This window comes from Natator depressus, chromosome 5 (assembly GCF_965152275.1).
Source record: "Natator depressus isolate rNatDep1 chromosome 5, rNatDep2.hap1, whole genome shotgun sequence".
Taxonomy (NCBI): domain Eukaryota; kingdom Metazoa; phylum Chordata; order Testudines; family Cheloniidae; genus Natator; species Natator depressus.
In genome coordinates, this window is record NC_134238.1 from 34646328 (window position 1) to 34663255 (window position 16928).

A 16928-nucleotide genomic window follows, 5' to 3' on the forward strand; every position below is an offset into this window, starting at 1 on the left:
AAATCTTTGATCTGGATGCTTGTGTAACAAAAGAAGTAAACGGACATTTCAAGCTACGTAAATGTATACATTTAGGTTAAGATATGGCATTAGAGAAAAACAGCAAAAAGCATGGAAGAGATGAGTTCCCTTTGTTGGGGTGCAGAAGTAAAAAGGAATCAAAGATCACCTACATACGAAAGCAGTTTTGGAAGCTTTGTATTTTAGTCACATTAGTGTTGTTTGTGCGTCATGGTACAGGACACCACTGAAAAGTAAAGGAAATTTTCTTTTTGCAACTTCCCTAACAAATGGTGTTTGAGAGGAGAGCTGGGTTAATAGTGTGTAGCATAGAGGGAAATGACACACATTCAGAACAAAATTTGACTATTTCACTGATTTAAGAAGTGATCATTATCTAGTTCAAAGTGCTAGACCACCACCCTATCTGCTTCTTATTTTCATATTCATAGTACAGGTCATTCTAATGAAGGAGAGTTTTGTGCGTGTAATGTGTTTGTTTATAATATCAGCTATGTTAAAAGAATGTTATTGAGGTTGCAAAGTCAAGCACTAAAAAGTTAGGAATTGCCAGAATTAAGATTGCCCATATATCTTAAATTATTTTTTTCCATATGGAAAATTTGAACCCAAATAGTTAGTTTGGCAAAGTTATAAGCAACTGAAACAGGATATTATAATAGGAAGTATCAAACAACCTTAATAATACACTGTGATACCAACCTCTCCTATTATGAGAGATGAAACATATGGCAACCTCTAGGGGCAGGATGCATGGCTCAGCTAGCTGTAATACAATGATCACAAATGGTTTTGTTCTGTACCCTTCCCCCAGAATCTAACACCTGCTTCCTTTTTCTCTTCAGGTGCAGTGAGTGCGATAGGTAAGTGGGGAGTGAAAGAGGGATGCCTTGGTGTGTTTGTCCCTCCTTTTTAGTTTCAGGCCCCCTCTTGAAAAACATTTCCACCTGAGACTCAGGAGCCAAAGAGGTTGTAGATGGATATTCTCTTCTGGTTTTTTCATCTGTTTGAACTTTCTTCATTTCACTTTCTGCTTGATGACTCTGTTTACTGCTAAAATGCAAATTAAGTAGAGTACCCATTTCTTTGTTTAGGAGAGACCTGTTTGCCAACTTCCATCTGTGCAGGGCTGTGACATTTGGAACATGTGTTAATAACACCATACAGGGGAATTGTATAACTTCACATACAATGTTGCCACACATATTTTACTGGGACAATACTGACCAGCAGATTATGGGTTTTGAAATGATACATTGCAAGGAATGCTTTGCACAGAGATTATTACAATAAGGTGTAAGGTGTGACTATAGGGGTGTATTCTGTCACAGACAGTTCCTCAGATTTGTCTCTTAAAAATGGCTTGGGTGGGGAGTCTCCCTCACAACATCTGCAGTGAATACCTGTGCAAAGATTTAATTTATCTTCTCCTCAATGGCCTGGTCTGTCTTGAGTGCTCCTTTAGCACCTTGATTGTCCAGTGGCTCTACTGGTTGGTAGGCTTCCTGCTTCTCATGTACTTACATTTTTTTTGCTGTTTGAGTCATTTGCTAGTTGCTCTCCAAATTCTTTTTGGATGCATAATTATACTTTTACACTTGATTTGCCAGAGTTTGTTCCTTTCTATTTTCTTCAGCAGGATTTGACTTCCAATTTTCATCTCTAATCGCCTCTTCATGCTGTCCAGAGATGATGTGTCCAGTCAATATGGGGATAGTTGAAATCCCACATTACTACCGAGTTTTCTATTTTTGTGGTTTTTATAAATCTCCCTGAGCATTTCACAATTACTATCACCATCTTGATGAGGTAGTCAGTTGTATATTTCTGCTGCTCTACTCTTATTATTCAAGCATGGACTTTCTAGCTGTAGAGATTCTGCAGTACAGTTGGATTCATTTAGATTTTTACTATATTTGACACTATGCTTTCTTTCACATATAGTTTCACACTCCCACCAGCCCAATCTATTCTGTTATTCCTATATATTTTGTACCCTGATATTATGGTGTCCTATTGATTGTCATCGTTAGATCAAGTTTTTGTGATGTCTGTTGTTTCAATATCCTCATTTAATACCAGGCACTCAAGTTCACGCATCTTAGTATTTAGACTATTAATGAGGGTGTGGGTGATGTCAGGGCCTATGCATCTTGAATGCTGGTCCACAGGGCTCTGAGGCGCTAGTATGTTCCAGCCTGTCACCCAGTGCCCTTGCAATTTTTGCTTTGCACATAAGGGAATCCCTAATTGGCAAATAGGGCCAGAAAGAGGGATAGGAGGTATATTTAAGAGGATTATCTGGAATCAGACTGTGGACATACTATTTCAACAATGTATTATGGTTCTGTACTTATTGCAACTTTAGTTTGGTGTTTCAAGTTTTTCCTTTCACTTCTGTGTTAAGTGTGAGAAATTTAATTCATTCATTAAAAGTGAAATACCTTAATGCAGGACCTGGGTTGCTGATTGTAGTGACAACTGTTCACTGAGATTTGGGAAAATAAAGTTTAACTTACAAGGGGGCTCCACTTGTTTGAATAAGTTGAAGTAGGATACTGTGTAAATTTGACACCAGGAGATCTCAAGCTGTGCTGCGGTAAGGAATGCGTTTTAATGGGGATTATCATGTGAACTGCTTATTCTCCCATTCAGGATCATCTAATGATCCAGTGGCAACTAAGGCAGTTACATACATGGACAAATTAAATACTTTATTAGTTTTACTTTTAATTTCAGTGTAGATGTTCAGGAGACTAAGTTCTGGGACCCCCCACTCCCTTATGGGGTCTCAGAGAGCCCAAACATCTACACTACAGTTAAACAACCCCTTAGCCCGAGCCCTGCGATCCTGAGTCAGCTGACACAGGCCAGCCATGGGTGTTTAATTACAGTGTAGACATACCCATAGCCTGTAATGGTAAATGAAACTATTTTTTTTAAAAAATGTTTGATTTGTCTGACTCTTTTTTTTTTTTTTAGATAGAAATTCTATGAGAAATGCTTACATTTCTCCTCAGTCTCCTGAAATTGAAAGAGGTTCGACCTTAAAACTTCTTTGCACTCTGGGAAACTACAATATGCCTTACAGAAATGCAAGTCACATTATCTGGAAGTTGAATCAGAATTTGATTGCACAAGAAAACTACAACATTATCAATGAAACTGTTTCTCGTGTAACCATCCATAATTTCACCAATGAAAGTGCGCATGTGAAATGCTTAATTAAATATCTAGATAAAGAACAACTTCTTGTTCACACCGAAGTTAAATCTGGCTGTAAGTAGAATTATGTGATTTTGAAATTAAAAGTTTTTAAAAGATACTAATGTAAATGATACCCTTCATAGTTATAGTGGACAACCTTTAAATGTTTTAAAATTATTAATCCATTTGTTAGTTTGTTGTATTTTAGGACATGTATGTGCAAGCATTTTTTCATGTTTTTTCTGAAATGACAGAGGAGTACCTGCTTCCCTTACTGATGCGTGTTAATAGTTCTTGACTTCCATGGGCTTTTATTCAAGCTCTTAGATGTTAAAGTGTTACGTCTAGTCTACCCTACCCTAACAATCACCAGGGAAGATACTGAGTAAGCTTCTCTTGTCCAGCAAATTATAATTGCCGTATAAGCTGTCTGAAAGTGATGGCCTTTTGAATAAACATGCATTTCAGTCTAAAGCTCCTGTGAATGGGGATGAATTAAGGCAGGATCTACAGATTCATGCTCAGGGCTGAGAGGGGGCAGGTGCTTAATTTGTGCCAGAGCTTGCTGGGGCTGAGCCATGGCACCTCTAGGCTTGGCAGTTCATAGCCCCGGCACCTCTAGGCTTGCCGCATCAATTATGAAAGTAAAAAAGTTGCCTGGGCCCCAGCATATAGATGCTTGAGCCTTGGCACCTCTTTCATTACAAATTGAGCACTGGAGGGGGCCAATGCGTCAGTAAAGTTGGGATCCAAGGATCAGTGCAGTAAAGTCCACCACTAGAGAGGAGAGTAGAAGGCAGGAAGTCCAGTGTGCCACAAGCACTTTAACAAAGGAGAGGTCCATTGATTTTTGTTACCTTGGGTGGGGGAGGGCAGCTTTAGTTTGAGGGGTACTTCAGTTGGGTTGTTCCATTGAGACTAGTTTCATCCTACTCAGCTCCCATTCCTCCTCATGGGGAGCCTGGTTTTGACACAGAAACATCTTTGGAGTCTCATATTATCCTAGATGGCTCCCAACTGTAAAAGTTATGGTGGGTTTCCTTTTTAGGGTAGGGGTATTCTAGCTTTTAGGAGATGGAGGAAATCAGCGGTCTCTTTAGTGTGAGGTGCTGACAAATGATATAGGTAACTCCCCCAACCCTCAAAGTCAAAGGCTCATGCAAGGTCCTTAAATCAGTGATATTACTGGATGTGGAGTGGGACGCTAAGAAGGAACCAGTAGGAACTCTGCCTTTTCAGAGGCTGGCTGCTTGTCTCCCTGACTACTAAACTTTCATGGCATTTCCTTCCTTTATTCCAAACAGCTAATTTGGCCTTCAGCCCCAACCCAGTACATCTGTGGGAAGTCTAAGCAGGGAGTTAATTCCCTGCCTTTGCATCACATTATCACTGGTTCTATGGTTTGGTTTTGTAATACAATAGAAAACTTGAGGGTGCATCTTATTTATGAGGCAAGTAATATATATATCTGTATATCTATATCTAGAGAGAGAATCACAAATATATATCCTGAGCAAAATAAACTTGGAGACTGAAAGTCAATGTGTTTATTGGCCCAAGATAAGATTGCTACTGAAAGTACTTCCAAGCCTGCTTTTTTTTTACTATACCAAAATGCTTAGTTATATATTTTTTGAGAATTAATTTGGGTAAAAACATTTGTTTGAGTTCTAAGGGCAGTAGTGAGTCAACTTAAGGATATGCATATTGTAAATTTACTGAAATTTGCCATGAAGCTAAGCCTTCTGACTGGCTGAGATCATACTATTTCTGTACAGTATTCAATTATATGTTTTTGTCTTAGAGTTTAATTCTCTTTTTTTATCTGATTATAGTTCCACCAAGCACACCGGGGAATATTTCCTGCATTTACCATTACAATGTTAAATTTACTTGCAGTTGGATTCCAGGAAAAGAAACATACCTTACAACAAAATATACTCTTGTTAGAAAGCGGTAAGTATAGGACTTCGGCTGTCACCTTTTGGTCACCAGTTTAACTTGTGGCCTGTAATGAGTAAAGTTGTTCTACTCTGTTGTCTTTTTAGTCTCCTGTGTGAAATAAATTAATGCTTTTAATCCACTATTTAATGGGCAGATGTTCATATCATAATTTGGCATTTATATCCTTATTTGCAATCTTACCAAAGAAATCAAGAACTGAATGTATATGGAGACCTAACTGACCTTTTCACACTAAATGTGGTGCTTCAAAGTCAGGGTGGAGGCATCTTGGTGGAGTAGAGTGAAGAAACTTTCCTTGTCATTGCATCTATTATGGGAATAAATAAATGATTTTTTTCCTCCAAGGCTTTCAACTGAAAATCACTTAAAACAAGCTCCCTACCATCCTGTCTGGCTACACCAAATTTGATTACTTTGTAGTAATGTGTCTTACACATAAGAATGCTTTGGAATAAGTAATAGAATCATAGAAGATTAGGGTTGGAAGAGACCACAGAAGGTCATCTAGTGCAACCCCCTGCTCAAAGCAGGACCAACAAATCTTTAATTTCAAGCCTTGAACTTTTGTGGGCTTACTCATAAGAAGGGTACATTGTAGCACTTTGGAGCATAACTAATGTAAACCCCACTATTTATTATAAGTATTTATTTTGTTAGAACACATAGTATAATCCTTCATTGTAACTCCAACAGAGTGACGAAGGCTAATATCATTCTTGGGTGTATTAACAGGAGTATTGTATATAAGGCCATGTCTACGCTTACTGTTAGATCGTCAGTGCTGCGATTGATGCAGCAAGTGTTGATTTAGCGGGTCTGGTGAAGACACACTAAATCAATGGGAGAGTGTTCTCCCATCGATTTGTGTACTCCACTTCCTGAGAAGAGTAAGGGAAGTTGGTGGGAGAGCATCTCCCACCAACACAGCATGGTGTAGACACTGCGGTAAGTCAACCAAAGGTACGTTGACTTCAGTTATGTTATTTACATACAGTAACTCTTAAATTAACATCATCCCGGTTAACGTTGTTTTGTTGTTACGTTGCTGATCAATTAGAGAACATGCTTGTTTAAAGTTGTGCAATGCTCCCTTATAACGTTGTTTGGCAGCCACCTGCTTTGCCCACTCCTTGCAGGAAGAGCAGCCTGTTGGAGCTAGCTGGTGGGGGCCTGGAACCAGGGTAGGCCGGCAGCCCTCCAAGCAGCTCCCCTAAATTCCCTGTGCGGCATCTGCCCAGCAGGTTATCAGTTGCTGGGCAGTTCAGCTGTCCTTCCCCCCACTGCCGTGTGCTGCTCCTTCCCTCTGCCTTGGAGCTGCTCCCAGAAGCCTCCTGCTTGCCGTTTGGGGAGTGCGGGGAAGAGGGGTGCTAATGTCAGCGTGTCCCCTGCTCCTGCCCCCCGGTCCTGTACCTCATCTCCACAGAGCAAGGGGACACACGACAGGGTTCAGGCAAAGGGAGCTTGCTGGCAGCAGCTGCTGTCTCAGTTTGCTGATTTACTTAAAAAGGCAATGTACTTAGATTGGGGTCTGCATACTGAAAGGGGCAATGCACATCTCTCTCTCTCTCTCTCTCTCTCTCTCTCTCTCTCACATGGTGTGTGTACACACACACACACACACACACACACGGTGTGTGTGTCTGGCTCTCTCTGCCATGCTGTGTCTTCTCCTTCCATTCGTGCTGCCTTGTAGAGTGTGAGGCTACATTAACAACAATGTGTTAACCCTTGAGGGCTCAGCCAAGTGCTAGTTCATCATTTAGCAGAAAGGCATTCCCTGGGAAATATTGCACCCTCCAACTCCACCACCTCAACCAAGCTTCACAATCATCATTGCTGTGTACAGTATTAAATGGTTTGTTTAAAACTTCTACTGCTTATATATGTGTGTGTATATATAGTCTTTTGTCTGGCAAAAAAAATTTCCCTGGAACATAGTCTCCCCCCTTATTTACATTAATTCTTATGGGAAAATTGGATTCGCTTAACATCATTTCGCTTAAAGAAGCATTTTTCAGGAACATAACTGCAATGTTAAGCGAGGAGTTACTGTAACTGAAGTAGTGTAACTTGGGTTGACTTACCACAGTAGTGTAGACCAGCCCTAAGATATGGGAGATAATTGTCTTGCTGTAATTGGTACTCTGTATTGTATCCAGTGTTGGGTCCCACACTCTAAGAAAGATATGGACAAGTTGGAGAGAATCCAGAGAAGAGCAACAAAAATGATAAAAGATTTAGAAACCCTGACCTATCAGGAAAAGTTAAAAAAAACTGGGTTTGTTTAGTTGTGAGACAAGAAGACTGAGGGGGCACCTGAGAACAGGCTTCAAATATGATAAGAGCTGTTATAAAGAGGATGGTGATCAGTTGTTCTCCATGTCTGCTGAAGATAGGATAAGAAGTAATCAGTTTAATCTGTAGCAAGGGAGATTTTGGTTCGATATTAGGAAAAACAGTTTTGAACTGGAATAAGCTTTCAAAGGAGGTTGTGGAACCCCTGTCATTAGACGCTTTTAAGAACAGGTTAAAGAAACAGCTATCAGGGATGGCCTGGGTATACTTGGTCCTGCTACAATGTAGGGGACTGGAGTAAGTGATGTTTTGGGGTCCCTTCCAGCCCTACATTTCTATGATTCTATGTCTAAAATGAGTCTTGATACCCTGGTCTAGTCTAGTCCAGTAATTAAGTAATTTTAATTGGTCTTCTAATAAGCCTCCTGAGACAATATGTGGTTATGAATTGTGAGTAGGTTAGGACTGAGGGTATTGAACATGCAGATTATTAACATGTTTTAAATAATGAAAAATCTAGTGACTTTTAGAAAATATAGATATACAGAAGACACACAACAGAACAAATGGAAAAACTTCTTTGGTAAAGTAATCCATTAACTTCTGCAATGAATTCTGCAGAAGAATTAGAAACGTACCTTTATAAAATGTTTCTTATTGTGGCTGTCAAGATAAAATATCTAGAGAGAAAATATACACTTGATGGAAAATGAATTTTAATGAAGAGTTGTTGAAGATAGCCTCTAAGTATTTTTTTTCTGTGTTTTAGAATGATTTTAAGTGTTTTCCTCTTTCTGCTCTTTTTTTTGGTAATAGACCCATTTTTATGGCGACAGATTGTGATGGTATTTGCCAAACAAATCAAAGTGTATGCTATTTATTTTATCCATTCACTGATCGAGACTACATTAATGTGAGAGAGGAAGATGCTTTAGTTGAAGACCAAATGGATTTTCACTCTGTGCAAGATATAAAATCAGGTAATTTGATGTACATATCAATAGTTGATGACCATAGAGTAGATTCATTAAGTTATTAATAACTTCATTTCCTGGATATTCCTAGACAAAAAGTACATTAAGATGGAGTCAGTGTTGAGAGTACATATTTGATAAGCTCCTTAAGGGCAAAAAAAAAGAAAAAAAAATTACTGGGATGTTGTTGTTAACCCAAAACCAAGTACTACTAATGCAGGAAATTCACAGTTAAGGTTGCAGGAAATTCACAATTAAGGTTACAGTTAAAAGGAACCCACATATGATAAGATAAGAATAGAGCTGGTTGGAAAAACTTTGACTGAACCATTTTCTGTTGGAATATGTAGTTTGGTTGAAATACTTTGGCGAAATAGACATGATTTTGCAATATTTGGTGATGAAGAAAAATGAGAAAAAGTTCGGACAATATTGAAACATCACATTTCAACATTTTTGGCAGAAAAAATTTTGGTTTTTCATTTTGAAATAACTTTGTTTTGAATTGTTTTAAAATTTTGTATTGTTTGTTATATAAAAATCAAAACAAAACAATTAATTTAATTTTTGTCAAAATGAAACATTTAAGTCAATCTGAAATTATTTTTATTTCCAGAATTTTCTTTTGCAAATAATTTTGAAATTTTCCAATTCAGAATGAAGCCAAACTTTAAAATTCCAAAATCTTGTGTGAAATGGAAAATCCATCCTCCGCTGAGCTCTAGTGAGAAATACTCAGTAAGGCACTTCTTGCAAATACTGTGTCCATATATTAATTGTTGTTTGTTAAAAGTAATCCATAACCGTTGTGTTTTGACTGGCTATTTAATGAGCAGTTATATTTTGTTCATAAATAACGTGTATTATAAGTGTACGCATATCCTATCAGTGGGAGCTGTTGGTGCCACTACCTCTGAAAATCTGCCCACCATCTTTTTAAAGACCACCCCAAGACAAAATGTGCTATTTAAGACTGGAACTACTTTTCTGAAACCAACTTCCTGATGTCCAGATCAGTTTTGGGATGGCTACATACATTCAATAAAACCTGTGACTGTTGGACAATTGGAGTGTTTTTACTATTCAATTTAATATGAAATGTCTGTCAACAAACTTACTAGTGCTTTCAAAGACTGTTGCAGAAATAGCAGCCTCCAAACAGGTCACTGTTAGAGAGGAATTTGGTTTGCTTGGTAATTGTGTGCACGCAAACAATATGGCTTTTAATACAGCCAAATATAAAGTCCTACATCTAGGAACAAAGAATCCAGGCCATGCTTGCAGGATGGGGAAATCTATCCTGGGAAGTAGTGATCTGAAAAAGATTTGGCATCAGCTGAACATGAGCTCTGAGTGCAACTTTGTGGCCAAAAGGGCTAACATAATCCTTGGATGTGTAAACGGGAATCTCAAGTAGGAGTAGGGAGGTTATATTATCTCTGGATTTGGCACTGGAGTGACTGTTTCTGGAATCAATTTCTAGTTCTGTTGTCCACAATTCAAGAAGGATGTTGATAAGCTGGAAAAGATTCAGAAAAGAATCATAAGAACAATTAAAGGATTAAAAAACATGCCTTATTAGTAAAAGACTGCGGGCACTCAATCTGCTTAGTTTAACAAAGAAAAGATGAATGGGATTTGCTTACAGTCTATAAGTACCTACATGGGGAACATAAATTTGATAATGGGCTCTTTAATCTAGAACGGTGGTTCTCAAACTTTTTTTCTTCAAGGACCACTTGAAAATTGCTGAGGTCTCGGCAGACCACTTAATGACCTTTCCAAATGTTGTTTGTACCGTTAGCTAACTATTATAAAGTGCTTTGGATAAAAGTACTATTTAAAAAAAGTCTTAATAATAAAAAACATTTTTTGGTTCTACAAATAAAAGCACACAACTCATATTTTAATATCAATAGTCTTACCTTTCTAATGCAATGGATGTGCCCTCTCTCCCGCACTGAAGCAGCACCCAAACTGGGGCTGGGAGGAGGGGGCGGTCTCTCCCCGGCAGCCGCAGCCCTGGGGCTGGGGAAAGTCACTTCTTTCTCTGGCTGCCGCAGCCCTGCACATCCCAACCCTCCACCCCAACTGCTTTCTCCTTGGGGGACTTGCAGGGCATAAGCCCCTGGGATTTAGGCATGTAAGTCCTGCAAGAAGCCCATGCCAACAGGCAACCCCCACAACACGTGCTTAAAGTGTCTGTGGGAAGCACATCAAGCGGACAAATGCAGGATTTGTGAAGGGTTTCGCCCCAGAACAAAAAAGGAGTGAGACTTTTGCCTCAAGCAGCTCCTTATGGAGGTGGCACTCAGACTATAACCTACATCGGTGCGGCAAGACCCAGCACCGAGCTCATCAGTGCGCAGCGCCCCGGCGGCAGTGGTAGACAAGGCACCATGGAAGGACTCTGGCAGAGACCCGTGCACCACCGCTCCCCAGGATCGAAACCAGAGGGATCCCGTTCCCTGATGCAGAAGCAGCACTGGCAGCAGGGGAGGAGTGGATCTCCGACTCAGAGATTTCATCCCTTTGGAGCCAGCCAATGGAGCGCGTCCCAGAGAGGAGCACCCAGGGCCAAAGACTTTGGAGCTGGCACTGTTGACTTCGGCCCTGCAAGGGGGACCGTCGAGTCCAGTGCCGTTGGACTCCCCGAGCCAGGTAATTGAGGAGGTGGAATTGCCATCCATCCCGGACACATTTGAGGCCGTGAGAGATCTTATTGCCATGATGGCACCACGGTCCCAGGTCCTTCGAGCCAAGCCTCTGGTGGGGGTTTCCCCAGGTCGATCTGTTTGCCACCGGGAGCAACAGAAAGTGCCCAGTGTTCTGCTCCTTCTAGAAACACAGCTCTGGCTCAATCCCAGACGCAGTCCTGCTATCCCAGGGAGGCCACCTGCTCTACGTGTTTTCCCCCGTTCCCTCTCACAAGGTCCTACTCAAGGTCTGCAGGGATGGGGCAGAGATAATTGTGGTAGGATCAGTGTGGCCTCAACCACATTGGTACACCACACTCCTGGAACTGTCAGTGGATGCTCCAGTCATGTTGCCTCTCCTCCTTGACTTGATCGCTCAAGACCACGGTCGCCTTCGTCACCCTGACCTGCAGTCCCTCCACCTCATGGCTTGGAAGATTCATGGCTGAACCCCATGGAGCTTCTGTGCTCAGAACAAGTAAGGGAGGGCCCACTCAGCAGCAAGAAGCCCTCCACTAGAGCCACATATCTGGCAAAGTGGAAAAGATTTACTACTTGGTGTGACCAGCGTCGTACACCCCCTTGTCAGGCATCTGAAACAGCAAGGCCTGGCAGCGTCCTCCATAAAGGTACACCTTGCTGCTATCTCAGCCTTCTACCTGGGAGCATCTAGATGCTCCATCTTCACCAACCCTGTGGTTGGTCAGTTCCTCAAGGGTCTGGAACACCTACGTCCCAAGATCATACAGCCTGTCCCTATGTGGGACTTTAACCTGGTCCTGTCCAGGCTAATGGGGGCCCCCATTTGAAGCGCTGGTGACTTGCTCCCTTTTCTATCTGTCATGGAAGGTAGCCTTTCTGGTCACCATTACATCAGCAAGGAGTGTGTCTGAGTTAAAGGCCCTTACCTCAGACCCACCTTATATGGTTTTCCACAGGGATAAGGTGCAACTCAGACCTCACCCAATCTTTCTTCTTAAGGTTGTGTCACACTTCCACACTAGTCAGGACATTTTCCTGCCTGTTTTTTATTCTAAGCCTCATGCCAGTAGCCATGATCAGAGGCTGCACTCCGTGGATGTTCAGTGAGCATGAACTTTTTAAATCGAGCGCACTAAGCCATCCAGGAAGTCAAACCAGTTGTTCATAGTGGTGGCAGACCAGATGAAAGGAGTCCCGGTCTCATCTCAAAGAATATCCTCCTGGATCACAGCATGCCTCTGCATGTTCTATGAGCTGGCCAAAATACCAGCCCCATGTCTTATGGCACAGTTCACGAGTGCTCAGGTCTCATCAGCGGCGTTCCTGGCCTAGGTCCTGATACAAGAAATCTGCAGGTCAGCAACTTGGTCCTCGGGACATACATTCACCTCTCATTACGCCATTGTCCAACACGCCAGAGATGATGCAACTTTTGGTAGAGCGGTGCTCCAATCAGTGATTCCATAACTCCAACCTCACGGCCTAGGTAAGGCTTGGGAGTCACCTAATTGGAATCGATATGAGCAATCACTCGAAGAAAAAACAGTTACTCACCTTCTCGTAACTATTGTTCTTCGAGATATGTTGCTCATATCCATTCCAAACCTGCTTGCCTTCCCCTCTGTCGGAGTAACCGGCAAGAAGGAACTGAGGAGGCACCAGGTTGGCAGGGTCATATATTGAGTGCCATGAAGGCACCATTCCAGGGGGCTCCACAGCTGACAGCTGCTGCTAGGGGAAAAACTTTCCAACGACTGTGCACGTCGCACGCACACACCTAATTGGAATGGATATGAGCAACACATCTCAAAGAACAACAGTTATGAGACTGTGAGTAACCGTTTGTTCTTTTTTCTCCCCCACTACTGGAGAACTGGCTACACAACAATATCCAAATCTGAAATTGACGTTGTTCGTTTAATACTTTAGACTGAAGTTAGATGCAGAGCAGCTGCAGTTTACATTGCATCATTGGTTATACCAGGTTTGGGCAGAGATTGTTTTTTATCTTGATAGTTTTCATTCACCACATAACTAAGAGTTTTCCTTGGTAACTGTTCTGCTGGTTCAACTAAAGAAGGAAATCCATTAGTTTAAGACAAGAAAAGTTATCTACAGAAGACTAGAAGTACTAAAAGAAAAAATTAAATGTACTATAACAACATGCTATTTTCCTGAAGATGAATTCTTGTTTTTATTTCATTTTATAGTCTCTGCAGACAAGACAAAAAATATTACCTGCATTTATTTTTATGATGGCTGTTGTGTTCACAGATGGACTGCAAGAAAAGTTACCTATCTTAAAAACACAAAATATGCTCAGGTTAATATTCAGTAAGTATCTAATACCTTTCTCATAAGAAAGTTTTGGAATGATTGAAGTCTAAACTAACTGTACATATTTAATTTGCAGTAACAGTACTTGGCATTAATACGCACTTTACATTTTCAGGCTGCTGTAAAACATTAACTAATTAACCTTTAACACTGCCGGGAGGTAGACTGGCAAGTATTATCCTATCCTAAAATAGGCAAACACACAGAAGGGTAAAATGGCTTGACAAGAGCACACATTGAATCAATGGCAAAGCTAAATTTGGAATTCAGAACTATCTAGTTCTTAGCACTTTGCACAGCTAATGAAACAGTGCTGCCTATTGTTCCTCTGCAGTCTTTCATATGTGTTTATGCATTTCTTTATTATTACCAGTTTGCTGGTATTCATTATACAATATATTTCCATGCCCTAACCCTATCTGTTCAAACTGGAATTGAGGTTGCTGAGAAATGAACATGAACATATCCAATGTAAATGCAGATTTGAGTAGAATGATGAAAGAACAAAACTGCTGGCATCAAGGATAAATGCAGTACAAATATAAATCTCCTAGTATTCCGTTTTACACTTGCTTTGGTAAATCTACAATTATGTTTAATATTTTATGTTAGATAAATACAAATGGATGGAAAATTAAATACAATAGACTTAATTCTGCCTTCACATATGCACATATAACTTCTTTTGGCTTCAGTGATAATTGCATTGGTGTAGCAAAAGTCAGTTTTTATGCTGTTAATATTGCGGTCTCTAGTAATCAAAAAGTTTGAGATTAAGAGAAAAACATAAGAATGGGTAGGATCATTACTAAATAAGTAAAGAAACCACTGTATAGAGGACATGGAAGCAACAGACATTGACAGCAGCTTATATATATAATATAATTTTTTTTTAATGAGAAGTGCAGTTGAGAGTGACTGTCTGGAGAATTCTGTTTAAAGGATTGATGACAGAGTAGTGAAACAGTTCCTCGATAAATTGAATGAAAGAGCAGAGGTGAATGATATAAGTGTAAAGAATTAGCAGAGAAAACTGAAAAACCACTAGAGATCATTTTTAACAACTGATAGAAGAAAGATTAAGTTATAGTTTCAGAGCAATTGTACCATTATTCCCCCTCCATGGTCCATCACCTGCTTTAGGTTTCTGGCTTCTAGCCATCACCTTTCTAGAACGGAGACCTTCATCTCAGTACCTCCTTACTGGGCAATCTTTAAAGCGACACAGTTCCCTTCCTAAGCTATGATATCCTGAGCAAGCCAGACTGCCTAAAACGTTAGCATCTGCACTTTGCTATCTCTCCAGAGTATTGCTCGCAGTTATAAGTTAAACCAATCTATAAAAGCAAGCACGTTTATTCTTAAGGTGAAAGTGTTACAGAGGAAACCATGAAAAACAATAAATAACCTGTATGCATACTAAAAACCTTACCAAAGGTCACCCCTAACTCCTACCTAAGGCTTTGGTACGTGTCAGTCCTTCAAAACCCACAGCTGGGTTTTCTCTGTGGTTATAAGTTCATAGTTGTCTTACCTCTGGGCAGTTCAGCCAATTCTTTATACAGCTACAGCCTTTAATTTCCAGTCTCTGTGAACAAGTAAACAGCAACCAATCACCATCTCCTCAGGGTATAGCTCCAAAAGGCTGTTTTTTTGAATAATCAGAGATTAGGAATTTGCATTAACTTATTTCTTAGTATTCCCCACGAAATCCACTGAACACTTGTTGTCCCAAAAGTCCATTTTTGCTTGTCTTTTAAACTTCCAGGCCTCACATCTATCACATCTCCACTCTAGAAAAGTTACACACAATCCTGGCCCACAGTAATACATACACAATTCATTTAATACAATGTACTCCAAAGATACTTAAACTTAATTCAATACGGTCTCCCAAGGATGTGGCAGGATGTTGTCATCTCTGTCACTCATTATATTACATAGGATTTCAGGTCAGTAAATAGAGTCCTTAAAACCAGAAGAAAAAAAAAATTGCAGGAAATTGCTGACAAGCCTAACTTCAGTATTAGCTGCCATACTTAAGCAAATAACAGGGGGATCTTACTGTAAGTACAAAGAAGGAAAAAATTATTGGTCAATACTAGGTACATTTTTCGCGTACCTCTCTGCCAACCCAGGTGTAGTGGATATAATTCCTCCTACCAAAAAATGGACAGGAAAAAAAGCAAAAGTCTTCTGCTGGTGTTACCTTGGATTTGAGGGGTGTGTGTACCCCAGAATATAATTAAGCCAATTGCAACTATATTATATGCATTCAGCCACCATGAATTAAGAAAATAGAACACCACATAGTTAAGGGTTAATTGGAAAGCAGGCTTATAGTTGCAAGGTCAAAACTAACTGGCAGTTTCTGCTAAGCAGAATGGGAAGAGGGAAAGAAAAGTAAAGAAGTGAGACTGAAAATCTTGGTGGCTGGAAGACCTTGAGTCTCGGCTCCTCTGATATTAAAAGTTTATTGAAAGTTTAAAAAAGTAATGACTTAGTAGGGGTCATTATGACCTGTGTGTTTTGTAAAAGTTAGTTTTAAAAGATTAGCTAATGCAGTGTACTTTGGAGCAATTCTCTGAAGCCATCTTGAGAGACATTTTTCCTGACACCTTATTTCCCTGGTGGGTAAGCAACTGCCCTGGCTTACCTGCTGTTAATTACTCAATACCGTTCCAGAGTTGAGGTAAACATCTGGAATGTTCTAAATCTATTGCTTCTGTCTGTGTACTAAAATCTAATAAACTGGAGTTTTAGATAGAGCATACTTACTTGCTTTAATCTTTTATCAGATGGAATCGCTGTATTCCCATTGATTTATTCTTGACACCCCCCTGGAGTGAAACAGTTCAGTTGCCCTGCTGTGGGTTCTGAAAACCCTGGGTAACACTGGCATTTACCATATATGCAGGGCCAGCTCTAGGCACCAGCTAAGCAAGCTGGTGCCTGGGGCGGCGCTGCTGAAGGGGCGGCACTCCGGCAGCAGCTCCAGCGGCAATCAGTTCAGCGGCAGCTCCTCTCCGTTGTTTCCCATGCCGGCAATTCAGCAGCGACTCTTCTGGCTCGAGTCTTGCTGTCGGCAGCAATTTGGCAGCAGCTCCCTCTGATGTTCCTGTTCTCTCCAGCGGCAGTGTATTTGTCAGGTTTTATTTATTTATTTTTGCCTGCTTGGGGCAGCAAAAAACGTAGAGCCAGCCCTGCATCCTGACCAGCCCATCCTTTCAGTTTTCTTCTTGGCTATCTAGGCCAATTCCCGCCCCCCACCTCCCAGCACTGGATACTGCTATTGAGGCTGTTAATTTCAGGGTTTGTATAGAGGGACACCAATCATTATTTCTTACCTAATAATCTGCTTTCTCTAAGCAGTCCTGACATTTCACCATTTCTTTTGTATTTGCAGCCTTGACATCAAATCCAGCTTTTGTGTTGATAGATTTGGGATTTT

The 16928-nt window shown here is 40.6% G+C and overlaps 1 protein-coding gene across 1 annotated transcript in view; it reads left to right on the forward strand.

The window, feature by feature from the left end:
• IL31RA (interleukin 31 receptor A) overlaps positions 1-16928 on the forward strand; it is a 71571-nt gene that overhangs the window by 17517 nt on the left and 37126 nt on the right. The window contains 5 exon segments of the mRNA XM_074953762.1: positions 867-884; positions 3004-3300; positions 5064-5184; positions 8305-8468; positions 13351-13474. Coding sequence (XP_074809863.1) covers positions 867-884; positions 3004-3300; positions 5064-5184; positions 8305-8468; positions 13351-13474 — 724 coding nt within the window.